At 36.9% G+C, this 18,718-nt stretch overlaps 3 protein-coding genes across 6 annotated transcripts; 2 read left to right on the forward strand and 1 right to left on the reverse strand.

The window, feature by feature from the left end:
* Positions 1-6,863, forward strand: LOC105267428 (clavesin-2-like). Of its 2 annotated transcripts, none has more exons than XM_011306277.1 (6): positions 1-128; positions 3,858-4,035; positions 4,443-4,647; positions 5,139-5,262; positions 5,334-5,546; positions 5,621-6,863. In XM_011306277.1, the coding sequence occupies exons 2-6, from the start codon at positions 3,876-3,878 to the stop codon at positions 6,245-6,247; spliced, it is 1,329 nt and encodes a 442-aa protein (XP_011304579.1). In that variant the 5' UTR covers positions 1-128; positions 3,858-3,875; the 3' UTR covers positions 6,248-6,863. The 2 variants fall into 2 exon arrangements, with proteins under 2 accessions (XP_011304579.1, XP_011304578.1); XM_011306276.1 differs by having other exon boundaries at positions 2-192.
* Positions 6,864-6,956: 93 nt separating this feature from the next.
* On the reverse strand, positions 6,957-10,646 carry LOC105267427 (fatty-acid amide hydrolase 2). 2 transcript variants are annotated; one of them, XM_011306274.1, is made up of 5 exons: positions 10,476-10,646; positions 8,913-9,134; positions 8,051-8,782; positions 7,559-7,948; positions 6,957-7,458 (listed from the first exon to the last, which is right to left on the reverse strand). In XM_011306274.1, exons 2-5 carry the CDS (start codon positions 9,102-9,104, stop codon positions 7,186-7,188), a joined length of 1,587 nt encoding a protein of 528 aa, XP_011304576.1. In that variant the 5' UTR covers positions 9,105-9,134; positions 10,476-10,646; the 3' UTR covers positions 6,957-7,185. The 2 variants fall into 2 exon arrangements, with proteins under 2 accessions (XP_011304576.1, XP_011304577.1); XM_011306275.1 differs by lacking the exon at positions 10,476-10,646 and adding an exon at positions 9,766-9,957.
* A 649-nt stretch (positions 10,647-11,295) lies between these two features.
* Positions 11,296-18,718, forward strand: LOC105267426 (cytochrome b5 reductase 4). Of its 2 annotated transcripts, XM_011306271.1 has the most exons (10): positions 11,296-11,384; positions 12,289-12,529; positions 15,521-15,691; positions 15,891-15,991; positions 16,087-16,222; positions 16,505-16,987; positions 17,168-17,462; positions 17,547-17,633; positions 17,693-17,851; positions 18,129-18,718. In XM_011306271.1, the coding sequence occupies exons 2-10, from the start codon at positions 12,319-12,321 to the stop codon at positions 18,181-18,183; spliced, it is 1,698 nt and encodes a 565-aa protein (XP_011304573.1). In that variant the 5' UTR covers positions 11,296-11,384; positions 12,289-12,318; the 3' UTR covers positions 18,184-18,718. The 2 variants fall into 2 exon arrangements, with proteins under 2 accessions (XP_011304573.1, XP_011304575.1); XM_011306273.1 differs by lacking the exons at positions 11,296-11,384; positions 12,289-12,529 and adding an exon at positions 14,547-15,157.

Raw genomic sequence — 18,718 nt, forward strand, 5'->3', positions numbered from 1 at the left:
AGAGTACGTGGAAGTGGTGGTGGGTTTGGAGGCAGTTACTCAGCAAGACTCGCATCAGTCGCTGTAAACTTATGTACGCGATCACAACTACTTGCAATGTACCCATTCTATATCTACCAAAACGTCAGGTAAAACAAAGTGTCCAAGTTCTCCGAGTTATCTAATCCTGGATATAACAATTGTAACGACAAGGTAATTTAGCCATTTCCATTTGCCCTAGAAAACCGCGAGTTCCTGTCCGTCTCTATCCGTTGATGAAGACCGTTTGTCATATTTTTACTGCGGAATTCATTGTTCAATTTATTTTTTTCCGTTTTTCAGGGAAAGGACCTTTTTTTTTTTCATTTTTCCAACCGTTTTTTTAAGTGGAATGGGAGAACTATTGTTCGTCTATTGTTCATTGTCGGTAATTGGAACTCGAACATCTGGGGACCGGTGATGATAACAAAGAAAACAACTGGAATTACGTACGTGAATAAGTACGTAATTCATCGAAAAAAATCGATGGATTCGCGTGGGAAGTGTCGGCTGATAGAAATTTATTTTTTTTTTCGAGAATAGGGCAGTCCTGATTTTTTTTTGTCACCAGGAGAGAATGGAGGTGCTCCAGGTGCTCTAATTCAATTTCAAGCATGAGAATCGTCTTGAATTATAAGATTATTATTCAACAAATGACCTTGAATATCCGATCTATTGAAAATGGAATTGTATTTGACGATGAGTAAAAAATTCAAGATTTCATTGATAAATTCATGATTGTTTAAAACGAAAAAATAATTTCTCTTGAATTTTCAAGATTAATAATAAATTCAGTGAACGTTTTTTATTGAAATTCAATTCAATCCTGCGTTATTGAAAATTCAGATGAAATCTCGAGAAATTTTTAACTGCGAAGCAAGGATTATTTTCTCTCTGTGCACTGCGGAATGCATTGAGAAAATAATTTATTTTTCCCAAGAATATTAATAATAATTCCCGATATATTTTTGATATTCAGTAAAAAATATATTTTTGAAAGGTATCCCTCCAGATCGGTAATCCCCAGGTGCTCCACAATCGATTCCAATCATGAGAATTATCTCGAATTATGAGATCATTATTCAATAGTTTAAAAAATATAAATCCCCGGGTGCGATCGATTTTTTTATAATCTTCTCTCAAGGTTTCGCTCCTTCCTCAAGGTCTTGACGAAAAGATTTTTTCTCTCTTCTGATAACAATTTTTATTGACGGGGATCAATACTTTATCTCGGTGAATTGACAGCGGAAATTGAAAATTGGATTTCGATTGAACTGGAGTTCGATTGAACCCTCCCCCAGCGAAAAAAATAATGATAAATATCTAAATAACTCATCTATTGATTTTCTACTTCGATACCGATCATCTGAAATGATCGTTCCTTTTTTAAGAATGACTCATCGATTGATTGATCTTTCCCGACGTTTCCCGATACTAATTTTATGAAAATTATTAATTTAGAAATCGGTAATGCTTCCTTTTGGGAAGAAAACCGCGATTTTTTTCATCACATGTTTTAATACATGTCGGGGTGACTCAGAATGCATTGTGCGGTGACAACAACCTGTCGATAGTACTGTATATTCTCGGTACATGTACATCCGACCATTCAAATACACTTGGGCAAGAGAATGTTTGTGGAACGATCAATATAATCGTAACTTCCGTTTTCAAGCGCAAAAGACTGACCAGTTGTGGCAATTGCCAACTTTTTACCATCCGTTTTGAAATAAAACATTCTGCCCTCGATTTCCTCTTCATTTCGCCACAGTATTTTCACTTGTTTAAAAATCGTGAAATACACGTTACGATATTGTCCAATTATCTGGAATTGTTGTTAATAACTCGACTCGTCGAATTAAATTTTTTTCGTCGAAAAAAAAACGCGCATATTTCCGGATTGAAGGGAGATAGGGATATTTTTATAATAACATTTTTTGTAGCTCTTACTTTTCTCTGTAAAAAAGGTGGAATCGAAAATTTTGCTATCTCCGTTGTATTCTGAGATATTCGGAAAAGATCGGTATGGAAAAAAAACGCACTTCTCCCAGTTCGTTGGGGATTTTACATTAGACTGGTTTTATCAACGTCCGGTAATGACTGGAATTGATAATATGTTGAAATTCATTTGATGGTATAATAATATTAAGATTATTATAAAGCGTGACGGAATGTAATATTTTTCTTTCCGTCAGGAAGAGTGCGATAATGTGTGGGTAAAGGAGAAATCAAATGACTTTGTTCTATGACGCCGATTGCACAAGTTTTTTCAATTTCGTAACCATGAAAGTGATAATTAAATCGCGCTGCATGTAATCGCTGGTATAGCTATTGAACTTTTCACTGATCGTCGACATTTATCAAATGTTCAGTAACTATTTCACTTCATGTGAACGTTCTCTTATCACTCCGTTCAATCACACCATAAAATCGGTTGAAAATCGGTTGAAAAATCGGTTGATTATTTTGCCGATTTTCGATCTTGAAATGTTTAGCGCACCTCCAAATGTCAATAATTCGAATAATTATCGGGAGTAATTTTTAATATTTATTCTCTGCGGATATCACGGTGGATAAATAAATTATGCAATCGAGGAATTGATAGCGATATGATTGGAAGGGCCTCACCAGAAATGGTTTTGCAATAAATGCACAGGATATAAAGTTCGAGTTGCGGCTGAGTCATTCGATGATCCTTTTTTTTTTCTTTTTGATTATTTTTCAACGATAAAACCCGTCGTATATGGCTTTCTCTTTGGTTTCGAGGCTTTTTTTTTTGCATCGTCACGCCAAGACAGGTTTCAGGAAAATCGATAGATTTGTCATGGAGTTTTCCCAGAGCATTTCGTGTTCTTTGTTCTCTTATCGGAAATCGATTGATATTATTGAACTATGAAATTACGTATTAAAAAATTGGGACACCCGATTCACTCGAATAATTTCCCAGAATTTCTCTTTCGCTATTTTAAATAAATGGAAATCCAATATTCAATTAATGAAATCTCATAAAATCTGAAATTAATAGATCCCGATTTTTTAAAAACAATTTCATTGATGACTTGAAAAACCTGTTACCTGCAATTGAAAAATAAATTCGAAAAATTATTTATAATATCCCTTTAAGTTCCAAAAATGGTTCAAATAATATTTCGCTGAAGTGGATTCGAAGACCGGCGCAGCCTCGAGTTAACGGTTTTCTTTTTCTCCACCTGAAATAAAAAGAAATAAAAATATTCTTCTCACTCCTCAGACTAGTTTTGAGATTCCGTTTGGACTCGCGGTGAGTCATCCATGAAGGTATTATAAGGATACCTTGGAGATGCCTTCGGGGGGATTGATCCCAGAATGTGGACAATCGGTTGGAATCGGCTCATTGATTCTCTTTGTTCAGCTCATCCGATGCTTTCACTCGCAATAAATGATTCATGCTGATAAAAACAATAGGTTTTCATATACAATTTATGCCACCTCTTTTATTCCATTCGTTTTGATAACAAGTGCATTGTCAGAAAAACCATAAAATTACGTGGAAATGTTTGCGGTGGGAGATAACGTTTGGGAGCGGTCATATTTGCACTTGTGATAGACAGACATTTCCACCGGTTTTTTAGTGCAAAATAAAAAATTTCTATTTTTTTCATTCTTTTTTTTATTAAATATCAAATAAAAAATTCGTTATCTTTCATTTTTCCTCATTATCTAATAATTGAAATTAAAAATTCATCGAAATAATAATTATCTGTTATGCAATTAAAAAAATTGAACGATTATTAAATTAAAAATCGAATTGTTCGATAATTTTTTAAGTTAAATCGGTGAATTCCTTTGTTTTATTGTAGATATAAAATACCGAAAAAATGTCAGAATATTGTGAATACATGTGGGACCCAACACGCGGTCATGGAAGTGCAGAACTGGCCCGAAGTATTTACCAGGAAGAGGCCCGTCTCGAGGCAAAAGATAAAAAATTGGCAATAAAAACAGTCAGGGCAATCCTCCGAGAAATGCCAGGTGTAGGTAAGCATTTCAGGATTAATTACAATTCACGTAATTAAATTTTTTAATTCCTACTTCAATCTAATTAATTATTACCTAATTAAATAATTACCCGCTCTCATTACGAATGAAATTGATCGACTCTAAATGGAATTCAATACAATATTTTCACTTGGACGCAGAATGAACTTCAATGCCAATTAATTACTGGAATTACTCGGAATAATTTAATTTATGAATTTAAATTCCACTGTTGATTTTATCTCGCATGCATTTTCATGGGAATTATTTGGGATTTCTTTTTGTTGACTTGAGAATCAGTAATTCAGGCACGTGTCCTGATTTTCAACCGAGTATATCCTGTCTCCTCTACGTGAAGGGTTTACAATTATCCACATGAATAATTATTGTCATTATCATTCGATCAGACCTGAAGCCGTGTAACGACGAATACATAACGCGTTTCCTGCTGGCCCGGAAGTACCGGACAGAACAGGCGGCTGCACTGATTGGGGCTTATCAGGCCCAAATAGCACATCGTCAGGATATTTTTGGAAACCTCACAGCAAGGGACCCAGCACTCCAAAGGGCCCTCAGGGCAGGAATTCCAGGGGTTCTTCCAGCCCGTGACAGGTGTCAAATCAAAATCATCCCTTTAAAAATTCTCTCGCCAAGTGTTTTCCGTCAATTTTACGAAACTCAAGGAAAATAATGATTTTTTCATAAATATCTTTTTTGTAGCTCTCATCTTTTTCTAGAAAAAAATTCTTTTCACAAAATTCGCTATACCCTTCCAATTTCGAGGTATCGGCTGAAAACTGGCCTCGAAAAAAATGCAACCATTTTATTTCACCCCTTCGCACCAAAATTGAATCTCCAAGAATTTGAGAAATATCTCGAAATCCACCAGAGATACAGAAATTTTCATAATAACCATTTCCCCGCGTCTCATTCCGCTCCGCAAAAAATGTTCCTATAAAAATTTTGCTATCTCCATTAGATTCCGAGATATTCTTCAAAGAGTGGATACCAAGTGGAACCAATGATTTGGTCATTGGAAATAACGATTTTTTCCGGCAAAAAATCACTAAAACCGTGTAATGAACAATAATAATAATTTCCAGGAAAGGAAGGTGTGTCCTGGTAATGTTGGCCTCTCAGTGGGATCCCATAGCGGTGCCAGCGTTGGCAGTGCAACGTGCAATTTTTCTTGTTCTCGAAACTCTTATTCAAGACCCACGTAATCAGGTAATTGCCCATAGTAAAGTGGCATTTTTGCAATTATAAAATTTACAGTGGAGTATTATTTTATTGTCCAGCAATGCGGATTCGTGATTGTGGTTGACTGGTGTAACTTCACACTGAGACAAGGAAGTGCACTCGGTGCAGCTGCACTTCGTAATTTGATAGCAGCACTTCGAGGACGATTTCCTGCTAGATTCAAAGGGATTCATTTTTTATCAGCACCCCTCTACGTGCAGGCCACCCTCGCCCTCGTCAAGCCCTTCCTCGACGAGAAAACCCGCCACAAGGTGGATTAATTAATTATTCCTTCTGTCATTTACAATTAAATTTGACAATTAAATTTTAAAATTCGCTTTTCCAGATTTATCTTCATGGAAATAATCTCAGTACTCTGCACGAGCACCTGCCAACGGATATTTTGCCAGCAGAACTAGGTGGTACTGGTCCCTCGTTCAATCCTGGTCTCTGGGCAGAGCCAGTGATCCATTCAGCAATGAAAGAGGCAGAGCTAGCAGCTCTGAAGAAAGATCCAGCAGCTGGAGAAATAAAAGAGTCGATTAATGAGCGACAGAATGAAGAGACAATCACCGAGAGCACCATAAAAGGAGATAGTAAAAGTGACAGGCTGGAAATGTCTCTCGCCTCGGTCCACAAATCCTCGATAATTGATGATGAGAATAACAAGAACGTGGAGAACGTCAGGGGAAACTCCAGGAGGCAGACCAATGAAATTAAAATTCATGGAGAGACTACTCTGGATAACTCCAGGGTGAGGATCTATCGGGATGAGTATCTCCCCAGGGGCAAGTCTGAATCCGATATCGAGTGTCTCGATCCACCCTCTGAGACCAATTCTAATGAGTTCGAGATGATCTCTAGTCATCTTGAGAGTGAGGACAGCAGGGATAATTCTCTGGACAGCCTCAGGGCTGATAGGGCCAGGGGTAGCAAGGAAAAACTTCCTGAGGAAACGAATCTCATTACTTGAGGGTTTTAGTTGGCTGGGAGCTGGGGCAATCAGCAACGAGGAGATGAACTGGGATGAGTTCAATGTTCAATAAAAAATCCTTTCAGGTTTTTGGCTGGGGTGGAAAAAATTTGGAAAAAAAATTGATAATCCACTTGTCCCATTTCATAATTTCGCTACTGAAATGGTTATATTTATATTTCATTTCGATTGCTTTTGAAAAATGAAATTCTGGAATTGCTACCGAATTTTTCCAGAAATTCTCTTTCTATTCAATTTTTTCGTACGTTTTATTATTTTTCTGTGATCAAGTGTCGATAAAACTGGGACTAATTCGATGCTATTTCGAGGCTTCCGTCAATTTTTCTTGAAGGCAGAGATGTCTTGACTTTTTAGCGATAAAAAATGCTGGGAAAAATTATTATGCGAAAGGATCATCTCATCATTCATTAATTAACATTTCATTCGAAGATATTTCATTTCTACTGAATATTCACTCGAATTCCATTGAAATTCGCGCGGAAAATCCTGTACTAAAAATTTTCCAATTTTTCCAGAAAAATTGTTTCTACGATTTTTTAACTGATAGAACCCTGAGGGAATAATTTATGTAAAAAATAAAAATCTATCAACAGTTCTCTTACCTTTCAATTAAAACTTCCTGGGCACGTGTCAGAACAATAAACAAATAATCCCCAAAAAATCGTATTTTGCAATAAAAAAAATCGTCTAATCAATACAAAAATTGTATTTTCACATGAAAAAATTGACATTTCACACAACAAACAGTATAAATTTTATAAACACTTTAACAATGGTTTAGAAATAGAAATTCTCGGTAAATTTGTCAAAATAAATGGTAAAAAAAAATATTATCCATCATGAGAATGACAAACAGGCAAGATATAAATTATCACGAAGACATGGATAAGTTCGGAATGAGTAGCAATAGCTATTTATCATGCAGTTGGTATTTGCCAACCACCGAAGGCACGTTCGATCTCCTCGGCAACAGCTAGGCTCAGATGATCCTGATAAGGGCCAGCAATCACCTGAATACCCACTGGTAATCCATTGCTCATACCCAGAGGACAAGCAGTTGCTGGAAATCCCAGGACATTTATTACCGCAGTGTAAGCAAAATTGAAGGGTTTCACCAGAGGCTCATGATGTAAAGGAGCTGGTGTGGGATGAGTTGGATACAGAAATACCCCATCTGTACCCAGAAGATCCTATGAATAATTGCCAGCAATAAAATAATTATCCGTGCAATTGCAATCCACCAAAATGTAATAAACTAGAATAATTAGTGAATATTTTAATGAGAATTACCGAAAGCTCTCTCCTGAGGTCCTTGCTCTCATCCAGAAGCTGTACCCTCTTGGAGTCATTGAACCTCATGCTCAATCCCTCGAAAGCAGCAGTAAAAATGGCTACAAAAGTGTGAGATCCAGTGCGTGTCAGCCACTTAATAAATTCCCACCAAATACTGATGCGTCCTTTTCTATCGGATAACTCCCAGGCGAAGTCCATACCCTCCGGGGACGTCATATTGGCAAACCACAAAGCAAGACCCTTCTTGAATTTTTTTATCTTAATTTTCTCGGCTTTTACCTTGTGAGCGATCTCCAGGGTGTAGATGAATTTCGCCATCGCAGACCTGATGTCCTTGGAGACCTGGGACACCAGGAATTGACCGCCATCGTCTTCCATGTAGTAAAACTGCGAAAAATCCACAATTCCGAAATAGAAAAAAATTGCAATTGCATTTTATTGAAACGGATTTGAATTGTTTTAATTATTTTAATCAAAACGGATGCCTACTTTGAGTTTTGAAAGATCGACTTTAGCATCGAGATTGAGTTTATCAATATTTTTCCCAGCCAGAATCTTGAGAATAGGTTTCATATCAGTGGCGAATCGACACATGGGCCCAATCGCTAGTAAATGCTTTTGCTCATCGGTTTGGGCATTGGGATACTGTCCATCATTGGAGACAATTCCATTGGTCGGTTTGTGGCCGAATATTCCATTGAAGAAACAGGGCATCCTGATGGAGCCGCCGATGTCAGAGCCAATGCCAAAAGGTGCACCAGCTGCTGCCTGAATGCATCCCTCGCCCCCAGAGGAACCACCGACGATGTGCCAGGTGTTGTAAGGATTTCTTGTTGTTCCGTATACCAAATTACTCGATTCCCACCACATCGCAAGCTCTGAAACATTCGTCGTAGCGATGAGGATTGCACCAGCTTTTTTCATCGAGGCGATTGCCTCCGCATCTCGATCACAACGGGTGTTTCTCCTCAAGAATAATCCAGCTGTTTGCTTCATCTGGGCAACCCCGATGCAATCCTTCGTTGTGAAGGGAATCCCAAAAAATGGTTTGCTTTTTTCTAAATCTGCGGCAGACGGTGCATCCGGGGAGTTCAATAATTCATCGCACCTTCTCGCCTCTTCCAGGGCTCCTTTGAACCTGTCCTCCGCCACAAAATTCAGGATCGGTTGAACGGCCTCGATCCTCTCGATGTACGCCTTCATCACGTCCTCACACTTCAGCTGCAATTCAATTATTTATTCATATCGATAAAAAAACAAATTATTCCCCAGCGAAAAATTATAATCGATAAAAATGGAAATTTATCTGTTAGAGTTGACAATTTCAATACTGAAATATTAATATACTCACTTTTCTCTGGCGTATCATCATGGCTAGGGCTTGAGTGCTGTGCATTATTATGTTATTATTTATCGGCGGGAGAACTTCCGGTTTGCCAGTGATTTCCGCTGCTGTGAGGAATATCCATCGCGCTAGGAATTCGATAAATCGATGGACTATCGAGGCGATTCTTCCCACAAGCTTCAACATACTTTTGTCCATTTTAGTCTTCGGGTTTTCCCGTCAACTGACCTATCGGAACATATAATTATGTCAATAATTGATTGGGATACCACGAAGTGCTCTGCTATTCTCGATTTTGCGATAGCTTCGAGGGATCAATAATGGATTTTTTGCAATAAAAAAGACGTTCATTGCAATAAAAAAAGATAACTCCATTGTAAGACTCTTCATGATTTATTCAATGATCTCAAAGTCAAATTTCATTTTAAAAATTACCCCGCATAATGCAAATGCTAATTCAATGATAGCATGTGGTAAATTGAGATGGAGAAAATTTTCAATTGTTCTTGAAAATCGATTTATCTCGGGAGCTATTGTTTCAATGTAAAAAGACTGAAGGACTTTTTTTTAGCCGACGAAATACCCGACAAAAAAGGTCGTATGAAATTTACTCCGAAATCAATAGTTTGCGCGTGAATTTATTTAAAATATAAAAAAAAAATGATTAAACTCGTCTTTCAAAATTCCAAGGTTTCATATCACTATTGTTTAATTGAATAATATATTTAAAAGACTCAAATAATTATTTTATAGTATTTTCTATTCGTAGTGATGAGTGTTAAATATAAAATTTTTTTATTGCCATTTACATAACATTTATGCTGTCGTAGGGGGCTGTCTACGGGGACTTTCCGGTTACCTGTTTTGTTTGATTTGTCATCAGCTCTGAAGATAATTACGAAACACCGGAGATTTATTTTTTTAGCTGAGACTTCAGAAAAATTCCACATATGTTTTTTATATAATTAAACAGATTGATGAATCATCGTCGAAATGTCGGGGGATTAATTGGATTGCTATCAGTCGAGGTCAGGCATTAATGTTTAAATAAGTATTGATTACGTACTGCTATTGATCGATTGTCTAGCCAGAAAAGTCTATCCTGTGGAGGAAATATAAATACATTACCATATCTTGTCGCTTATTATTTTTTTAATTATCCATTTATCGTGAAAACTATAAATTTAAAATAGAAATGATAAAGAACTTTTTTGTAGCTCATTAAATTTTCGATGGAAAAGGTCTATTGATATTTCTTCCTAAAACCAATAGGTCCCCGAATAATCGGTATGAAAACTCGAATTCGTCTCGAACCCTCCATGGGTGAATTCGAACTGACACTGACGTGCCCTTCCCCAGTAATTTCCGGAGTAATTGTCAGGTGGTTTGTAAATAAATAACGGCTTATCACCGAGGCGAGAGCTGATAAGTTTCGAGTAAAAATTCCGTGTGCAGAAATGAGAAGTCGCGTCGAAAGTCACGGGAATGTGGATAATCCAGACAGAATGGGATGGAATTTTTCCAGTAATGATTTGCACGTGCACGTCAATCAATCCATTGAGTACTCACGAATGGATAAATCAGCTGATTTCTCAGGAATTCCTACTGGGACACTTGCGCCGATAGTTATCGGGTGATAACAGTGAAATGATAATGATAACGAGGAATTCGATGGGACGTCATCCAGACGATTTTAATCGAGAGTCGGTCGATGCAATCGGGCGCAAAGACAATTCGCGACTGAAGCATTTGCAATTCACCTACGCTGGAGACGGTTCGATGATGCCGCCTGTAGAGAGCACTACTACAATCAGTTTTATTTATTTATTATAGCAATAAACATTTTTTTTAATTCAGTGAAAATTCTCGGAATTTTATTTGAAAAAAAAATTTTCGAAATTTCTCGTTGAACATACGGTTTAATAAAAAAATAAAATCTGTAAGTTTATTATTTATTTATTAGTACTATTGTTCGTTATTTATTCATAGATTTATCCATTTATTATTTGAATTTCATTTGAAAAAAATTTGATAAAAAAATTTTTTCCATGGAATGACGAAAATAAATATAATAAATTCAATTAAATTTGGATGTTCAATTAAAATGTTGTATTCGATTCCCTAATTTTATAAAAAATATTATCCAGTATAAATAAATGATTTATGGAAGAGATGGAAGTGTTCCTGACAAAATATTGAAAAATACTGAAAGAGAATTCCCTGAAAAAATTCCACGAAGAATTTCCCCAATAAAAAAATCCAATAATTTTAATTAAAAATTCGCGTACCTGATTTGATGAATACGCAAGTACTGGTGTCAGTGTCGGTGTTTCCCCCAGTGATTGACCTTGTGTTCGTGTGTAACTATTGAAGAAATCGCACTTTCAATTGGTGTCCACTTGTCTCTGATTAATCCCCTGAAAAGACCTCGACTTATTTAATCACCGAGTACTTGTCACCGGACAATCACCACCGACCGTAAGTTCGAGATATTATTCTCCCACAAGTCATGAAGCGTTGAGGTTATGAGTCTCGATTCAAATGTTTGTTATAAATTAATTCGTGGATTCCGGGAACGCCAGGGGAAATCGAGAAGGAGCGGGGGAATTAATCAGCTGATCTAGAGTATATCCCAGTGCACCTCAAACTTTCGAAAAAGTCATTAAACAATAAAATTGTATATTACCATGACTAGATCTAGATTATTATATTTAATTGTCCATTAAATTGTGGAATATTCATTCAATGAGAATTTAATTGATAATCGGAATTATGAAATTGAATAATTTTGGGTCAACGAAATATTTTCATTTTGACGTCGGGCAATTGGAATTGATTGATTATTATATAACTGTATATTATGTTTAAGATAATTAATGAATAATATAGAAACAGGAAGAATTGTAATCGGAGGTTAATAACGATTATGGGTAATAAAATCGGTATCTTGGAATTATTGATTCACTCGAGAAATGGGGAAATAGGGGATTTATCCGATATCTTTCGATCAAACGATACGATCCGTCTGAATTAAATCTCATTTTGAAGATTAAAAAAATACCCTCGAAATGAAATAAAAATTGTGAAATTTCACTCAGTAGTTCTTGAGATATCGCGGATTGAACAATTTTTAGTCTTCCAAATCCGCTCGGAACTCCCGCCACATCAACCACAGCGCCATTTTGTCAATGAGAATATAGGTCAATCGAGAAGGGAATCCCAAAGTGCCCGAGAGGTGCCGCCGTCTCCTGGGGATTCTCCGAACGAATTTCAAATATTTTTTTTTCATTAGGTTCCAATTTTTCTGGAAAAATAATTGAATGCATTCATCGAAAATCCTGATAACAATTATTTATGTAATCATCAGATTTTTTTTCTACAGAGTTCTTGGAGTTGTCAGTTAGTGGTGATAATGGAGGCTACAGGGAGTCATCAACGTCCTGAGAATTCAAAAAATGACGAGACAGTGGAAATTAAGGGAGTGAATATAAAAAATTCGTCATCATCAGTGAATTCCCTGGGGAAAGCCTCCAGTTTAGTCCCAATTAGTGTCTCTCGGGTGAAACAAATGTCTGGAACACTCGAACCGATGAAAAGTGCGACAGGAAGTGGATCAGCCACTGGTAAGTCTTCATAATTTATTTAATCCATTTTATAATTAAATAAAATGCGTAAAGATTGAATTAAAAAAGATATCGATTTAATTATTTTTCAAATGAATTTACCGGTTATCGATGATTACTGTAATCGTAAAGTTCTTGACTGATTTTGATGGAATTTCCAAAAGCGATCGATTCCAAGATCGATTTTACCGTTTTTCCGCTCTTGTAAAGAACCGATTTTTCCATTGAATGGTTCACTGAATTGATATTTCCCTTCCAAACTTGCCGAAATTACGAGATAAAGCCCAGAGTCAATTTGAAGTTGATACCACTTTGAAAGGGGATTAACTATATTATTTCGTCGAGTCCTCCCGGAAATTGGTTTGAAATTTGAATGGAGAGATCGGCAAACGTGCGCATTGTTTGAATTTGAATCGACGAGGTACAATGGTCTGAAATTTCCATATGCCGATAACGAGAGAATATTCAACAACATGACCATCACCTGCCCGGAATTTCCATCGACTCGGACACAACCAGATAGAACAAATATCGATGTCCAGATAAAAAATAAAAATTGTTGGAATACCGGGGAAATGGTGTCACCAGGACTTCGTGGCATGCGACATGCTAGTGTCTCAAGTTTAAATACACGAGAATGTCGTGGAGAATGTCGAACACTTGTTGCCCTGTCTCCCAAAAATTCAACAGGTCCCAAACCCTTGAAATGACTCGCGTGTTGAATCGTTATTGTCTCATTCCGTTTTCCCACTCGCAAATCCCTAATTCGGTAATTAAACTCACGATTGATCGATAATCAGAGGAAGAGATAAGGCGTGATAACAGATAAATGGGAAATTGCAGAAATTTATCACTTGAATAAAATACTGAAATTAAAATCCATTGACTTTCGATCATCAGATATTTGTTAATTAAATGATGGAATTAATGAAGTGGCAGGAATTCTCAGGGAAATGATCCGGAGATTGAAGAATTTTTTAACGAAATCGAGGTTTTACGGAATTCATCACCTCGTGATAAAATTCCCTCAGAAATATCACCTGCAGATATTCTCAGAGAATTGAAATGATTTCCTCCTCTGTAACCCCATTACGAATCCATTTCCGTCCCCATCAAAACCAGAAGATCCTTTCCTTCATTTTTTCCACGTCGTCTCACTCATGAAAGACAAGTTCTATTCGATGTTAAAAAAATAATAAACAATAATATATAATAAACTTTATTATTTTATTGTAACCATTAAAAATTTTTTAATCCATGGGATTCGTCCAAATCATGAATTCAAATGATTTAATTATATAAGTGTAATTAATTATGTCAATCAATGTTAGACTGTGGTGACTGAATTTTTACAGTGAAAATATCAGAGTGAATTGCATCTTGGAAATAACGAAAAGTGGGCGTAAGGGAGAGTTGGCTGGAAAGGTCCTGCGTGTTGGGCGAGTACAGGCGGCCAACTATATTGATCTATCTGTCTCTCACTGGGTGTATATTGGTACCGCGTGTTCTGACGACCCAGTGCCACAGTACATTCACCAATTCTCGCGAGCGGAAGTCCCCGTGTAAACATTGTTTCGTCAAACAATTTTTTTCTTTATATCGATTTTATCCCAACACTCGGAATTTCGCGAACCGAATTCAATTGTGAAGTGGTTAAACGAAATTCATCGATTTTTACAGTGACGTTTTTTTGGGGGAATTTTATGGTTATTTGGGGAAATAAACGCGACTTTTCCTTTTTTTTTTAGAAGATATTTTGAGTTTTTTTATGTCAACTCTGGGATTTTTCGGGGAATAAACTAGATGAGAAGTGAAAATAGATTTTTCTAGTACCGATTTTTTGGGGGAATTATTTCAAGATATTTTACGGGTGTAATTGATTTTTCTTCATTTGAGAGATAAAAACAAAAATTATATTTATATATTTTAAATATTAATTCAATATTGAATTGCAGATAAAAAACAGAACTTTCAAATTTTCCATTCAAATAATTACAATCACCATGAATATTATATAATTAATATTGCTATTAATTTATACTGGAAGAAAAATTTCTGGAAAATTTTCCAAAAATATAGGGGTTCTCATCAGAACGTCAGGACAATTTGTCGGTATATTCTCTCACTTGTTCAGTGCTGATTAAAGTTTTTAATATCCGTATGTACCATTGGCTCCATTATTCCGGGACGCCGTAAACTCAAACAATAGAAATTCATTGTGTATGCTCTACAAATAGCCTAGGAATAGAATCAGGGGGGAATGAAAATTTAACCGCGAGAATTTTCACATGAGCAGTTGCTCCGACGAATGATTCCTGACTTTTCCATTATTACTTAATCCACCCCAGGAAAATCATTACGCAAATCCACCCCCACATTACAAAAAATAAATTACAATTCCCAAAATTTCCGTAATTTTTACATTGACGAGTCGATAAAAATCGTATGAGGAATTAAATTCCGCGCGTGTCGCGGGACAGTGAAAAATTAACGGTAGAATTGACTGAGATAAATAGCAACGAGATGATAATAATTACCTGACGATGCCTCGTTGCTGCGGGGCATCGCCGATCTCTGTGATGGATGGGGATGAATCACCGCAGAGTCTTGGACTTCACATTCAGGATGGTTTGTAAATTGCGGGCTAGAACATACTCATTAGGAAAATAATACCGGATGTGTCTCGGTTCCCTGCACTCGAGCTAATATACCCAAGTCCTCTGCGTTGGAACCAACTTCGAGTTCTGAGAACTTGCAAAGACTACCTCATGACAATATTCTCCATAAATCTATAACAATTTATATAAAAATTATATTGTTTTATAAAAATTATGTTAAAGTTTTAAATAGTCAGATATCCAGGAGAATTTTATTGTAGGATTTTCCTTTAGATTTCAAATAAAAAATTTTTATCACAAGTTTTTATGAACTTGAAGACTATCGATCGAATTACACTATAAAAAAAATCTGGGTTTTCGCCGTTCTCTTCAGGAAATCCGAGAAACAAAACGGCTTTGGCACCCGGCCACAGTCTCATGGACTGGATTCGTCTGGGTTCATCTGGAGTTGATCTCACTGGAGTTGGAGGTGTCAGCCAAGCTGTAACACTTGCAGAACTCGCCAAGCACAATCAGAGAAATGACGCCTGGATATCTATCCGAGGTTAGTCCATAATTGACAGAGACGAATTGACAAGAGCTGTCAAAACTCATCGCTTCACATAAAATCCAGTTACTGGATTTCGATTACAAATTCATAATTCAAAATTCAATAGAAAAATTCTGACATTTCTCCTATTGAATTTACAATTTTTACTCTTTATTTTATTTCGTTTATATATATTTTTTCTTTTTTGCTTCAGGCATTGTGTTCAATGTGACCCGATACATGGACTTTCATCCTGGTGGTATACCCGAGTTGATGAAGGGAGTGGGAAAGGACGCGACAAAAATTTTTGAAGACGTAAGTCAGTGGCAACAACTGAGGTTTGATCCTCATTAAGTGAATTAATCCGAGGGTAAATGTGAACTCTTGTATCCGTAGATCGTTCATTCCAGGTGCACGCGTGGGTTAATTACCAGAGTATTCTGCAGAAGTGTGTAGTGGGAAGGTTAATTAGAGGGAATGGAGTTGAAGAGACCAGTCCTTTTGGCAATGATAAAATTACTAAAATATCACCACTAGCCGCTGGGGGTGAGTTTCAACATTTTCTCTTCACCTCAAATAGCCTTTTTAAAATAATCCAAGGATTTTTTTCAACTTGCCCCTGTTGACGCTCCGCAAAATACCCAATTACACTATTTAACTGATCGCTTGGCTTGATACTTCCGCTCTAGTTCACAAAAATACACGAAAGGTCTCTGAATTTTCTGGTGAATCTCCACAGGAATGTTTCCCTGCTCCCGACTTAGTAGATTCTAGATTGTGCAATTTAATTATGAGATATTGCATCGGGTAATTGAGGATTAATTACAGCTAAAACTTCAGAGACTGCGAAAAAAACATCAACGACTCCAGTAAAAATTCAGAGCGACTGGAAGCAAACGACCAACACCGTGACCTTCGCCTACAAGCCATCGAGAGATCAAAAGTCTCCAATTTTCCAATTAATCCGTCACAGTGCCACAGAATTTTCCCTAAAAACCGTATTCTCCACTTCATCCATTACTCACGATTACGATCTAGACAATGGAGTCCAGTGGCCACCGACCTGGCGACGAGATTTCGAATCGATGGACGTCGAATTCACATTTACAAAGGCAACGGGAAAATTATGGAGCCATTACGGCAGCAGAACAGTCACCATTGATTCAAAAAATGACAGATGTTTCAGGGATTGGGAAGTCGTCAGCAACACATCACTCTGTCACTCCGTTAATCTCCTAGTTTTAAGATGCAGCGATTACATGGAACTCACACCAGTAGGCAGACATATAGAAGCCAAGATGAGTGTCCTAGGTAAACTCATTGCTCCAATTAAATCCCTCGAGAGTTCGTTTCATTTTTATTTATAAAAAATCCAACAACTGGCGATTTCAGGATTAAATAAATTTCTATTTTATCATTAGAAAGAGTGGAAGTGTAAAATGTGAAAGAGTTGATATATTGAATTTTCTATTCGGTTTTGTGTGACACTAGGTATGGAAATTTCAAGGCCTTACACACCAGTTCCACCTTCACTCCATCCTGATCACGAGGCACCTGGATACAAACCCAACAGCCTGTGTCTCATGATAAAACGATACGACGATGGCGCCCTAACTCCGTCCATAACAGCTCTTAAGCAAGGGCAGTGCCTGAGTTTGAGTAATAGTCTGGGTACCTTTGTGGCTGAATCCTTTGATGACTACACCGCCATTCATATGCTTGCCGCAGGCACAGGTTTAACACCAATGCTCGGTATTATTCATCGGTCACTGTGTCGGCGTTGTGTGTAAGTCGAGCTCGTTATTGAGAATTGAGTAATAATTCAGCAGTCGGTGTGATAAAAATTGTGGTAATGATATATCTGTTTCAGGAGATCGATAAATCTTATTTATTTCAATCGAAACGAGACGAGTATTTTCTATCGAGAGCAGTTGGACAGGGTCTGCGCTGATAATAGGTGAGTACTGTCCACGTTACTTAACACGATAATTACTTTTTTTTTTATTATTCTTCCAGATTAAATGTTGTCCACGTACTATCTCAGGCTGATGACGATTGGACTGGGAGACGTGGAATTGTCTCTGAGGATTTAATTAGAGATGTTATTGGCGAGTGTAACAAGCAGGCATGTGTCTTCACGTGCGGACCTGCAGGATTTATTACTGCTGCTAAAACGTGAGATGATGATTAGATGTTTCTCTTTGTTTTGACTATCTAGAAGCGAAGTGCTATTCAGAAATTGCTGGGTCTTTTGAGAGGTTTGGGGAGACATCAAAGGAGTTGTTCATTCTAGTTTTTCACTAAATAAATAAACATCGAGTCGAGACTGGAGACGCTTGACCTTTGGAGAAAGCATAGGGAAATAATAATTTAGCTTTGATGTTTTACGAATTGAATACTTCATCTCAAGGGTTGAGAGTAATTACTCGATTAATTGATTTATCCTTTTCAGGTCGCTATTGAAATTAGGCTGGCAGCCCTCTCAGATGCACAACTTCGACGGATAGTTTTAGCTTCACCGAAAGTACGAATTTGTCCAAGTACAACTCATCTGCGGATTAAACGACTGAAATTAATTAGTGATTTAGCTGGAATAATCTCCCGGTGACACATGCCTGAAAAATAATGGTGAAAGTAATTCTGTTTTAAATGTTGAATTGCTTCAACAGTAGAAGTGAGGAACATCTGCCAATCTCTCCATCTATCCTGATATATCCGTGATAAGTAGAGTACAAATAATTTTATCTTCCTTTTGGGTATCAACTCTCATCGGCATCATCGCTCATTACGTAATAGAATTTTAGATAATGTGATAAAGGGGATCGTCATCCGAATTTAAAACCCAGATTAATCCAGAAAGTTGTACAGGTGAATGTCTTTTTATGAATTTTCAGTGAATTAATTGAGAAGATCGATTGTACTGATATTTGCAGATTGATTCTATGTTAATTACGTCGAAGGCTATATTTATATGTAACTCGCACCTGAGATGAAGGAAATGTATATCTAGAATAAATTGATCATTTCGTTGATGCAAACTCA

The sequence above is a fragment of the Fopius arisanus genome, unplaced genomic scaffold (assembly GCF_000806365.1).
Source record: "Fopius arisanus strain USDA-PBARC FA_bdor unplaced genomic scaffold, ASM80636v1 scaffold00046, whole genome shotgun sequence".
Lineage (NCBI taxonomy): Eukaryota > Metazoa > Arthropoda > Insecta > Hymenoptera > Braconidae > Fopius > Fopius arisanus.

Bases quoted from the DNA above. Each gene is read 5' to 3' on its own strand.
- LOC105267428 (XM_011306277.1), top strand. From the start codon at position 3,876: ATGTCAGAATATTGTGAATACATGTGGGACCCAACACGCGGTCATGGA. The intron at 5,263-5,333 runs GTAATTGCCCAT...TTTATTGTCCAG, and splicing joins TTCAAGACCCACGTAATCAG to CAATGCGGATTCGTGATTGT. The intron at 5,547-5,620 runs GTGGATTAATTA...TCGCTTTTCCAG, and splicing joins ACGAGAAAACCCGCCACAAG to ATTTATCTTCATGGAAATAA.
- LOC105267427 (XM_011306274.1), bottom strand. From the start codon at position 9,104: ATGGACAAAAGTATGTTGAAGCTTGTGGGAAGAATCGCCTCGATAGTC. The intron at 8,783-8,912 runs GTGAGTATATTA...ATTGAATTGCAG, and splicing joins TGATGATACGCCAGAGAAAA to CTGAAGTGTGAGGACGTGAT. The intron at 7,949-8,050 runs GTAGGCATCCGT...GATTTTTCGCAG, and splicing joins TCGATCTTTCAAAACTCAAA to TTTTACTACATGGAAGACGA.
- LOC105267426 (XM_011306271.1), top strand. From the start codon at position 12,319: ATGGAGGCTACAGGGAGTCATCAACGTCCTGAGAATTCAAAAAATGAC. The intron at 15,992-16,086 runs GTAAGTCAGTGG...CGTTCATTCCAG, and splicing joins CGACAAAAATTTTTGAAGAC to GTGCACGCGTGGGTTAATTA. The intron at 17,463-17,546 runs GTAAGTCGAGCT...TATCTGTTTCAG, and splicing joins TCACTGTGTCGGCGTTGTGT to GAGATCGATAAATCTTATTT.